We start from the raw sequence: 1,332 nt of genomic DNA on the forward strand, positions 1-1,332 counted from the left end.
TTTAGAAGCCTCGGAGCCAAGTGCCGGCAGCAGCAGCAGCAGCAGCAGAACGGGGGTCAGAACAAGGTACGACCAGCTAAAAAGAAGAATTCGCCGGCCCGGGAAGTGAGTTCGGAGAGCGGGACCAGCGGGCAGTTCACTCCCCCCTCCAGCACCTCGGTCCCCACCATTTCCAGCAGCAGTGCCCCCGTTTCCATCTGGAGCCCAGCATCCATCTCCCCGCTCTCAGATCCCCTGTCCACCTCTTCCTCCTGCATGCAGAGATCCTATCCTATGACCTACACCCAGGCATCAGGCTACAGCCAAGGATACGCTGGCTCGACCTCCTATTTTGGCGGGATGGACTGTGGATCTTACTTGACCCCTATGCACCACCAGCTTCCTGGACCAGGGGCCACCCTGAGTCCCATGGGTGCTAACGCGGTCACCAGCCACCTCAACCAGTCTCCAGCCTCCCTCTCCAGCCAGGGCTATGGAGCCTCCAGTTTGGGCTTTAACTCCACCACTGATTGCTTGGATTATAAAGACCAAACAGCTTCCTGGAAGTTAAACTTCAATGCTGACTGCTTGGATTATAAGGACCAGACATCGTCATGGAAGTTCCAGGTTTTGTGAAGAACCTTTGTGATAACGAGAGAAATCGCGACGAAAACGAACAGGCTGGGCTGAACGCTCCAGTTTTAGTCAGGTCTTGGTTAAATTAAAGAGAAAAATAACTCAACGGACAAACAAACGAACAAAAAAAAACCAACAGCAACAAGAGGGAGGACAGTGTTGGTGTGATCCCGTTCAGACTCATCTCCTGCTCAGATGCTCTGGAAAAGGAATAATAAAGAGGAAAAACGGAGGAGGAAGGCCTTAAACGGACAGAACATCTAGTGAGCAGAAAACAGACAGACCCATCCGTGTTCTTTCTAGTTTTAGGCAATTGTTGGGTTTCTTCGTTTGGAAGAGGTGGGACATCGTCCCACCTACGGGCCAGTTTCAAAAAAAAAAAAAAAGTAAAAAAAAAGTCTAGGTTTTTATTTCTTTTTTTGTGTGTGCGTGGAAAGATCCTTCACCCAGAGGTTTCCAATGTGTTAGCCAACCCTCGGTTAAAATATTCGGAATGGACAACATCTCTCTTTTGCTCCCTCTTTTTCTCCCTCCCTCTTTCTTTCGCTCTCGCTCTCGAGCTCATCCAACTGTTTCACGCCCAACTTGCTCAAGTTGGTACCCGGAGAACTTGGTTCAGGGCTGTGTGGGTTGTGTGACTGATTGTCCTAGCTGCACTACTTTATTTAAAGATTAAAAAAAAAAAAGATAATGTTCATAAGGAGTCAATATGTAGTT

At 48.7% G+C, this 1,332-nt stretch overlaps 1 protein-coding gene across 1 annotated transcript; it reads left to right on the forward strand.

The window, feature by feature from the left end:
* Positions 1-5: 5 nt before the first annotated feature.
* On the forward strand, positions 6-985 carry OTX2 (orthodenticle homeobox 2; the record flags this gene model as incomplete). The annotated part of the gene is made up of 1 exon (XM_010133882.1): positions 6-985. A coding segment is annotated over one exon (610 nt), but the record flags the coding sequence as incomplete, so codon positions are not given.
* Positions 986-1,332: the final 347 nt, after the last annotated feature.

Source organism: Buceros rhinoceros, unplaced genomic scaffold (genome assembly GCF_000710305.1).
Source record: "Buceros rhinoceros silvestris isolate BGI_N320 unplaced genomic scaffold, ASM71030v1 scaffold31043, whole genome shotgun sequence".
Lineage (NCBI taxonomy): Eukaryota > Metazoa > Chordata > Aves > Bucerotiformes > Bucerotidae > Buceros > Buceros rhinoceros.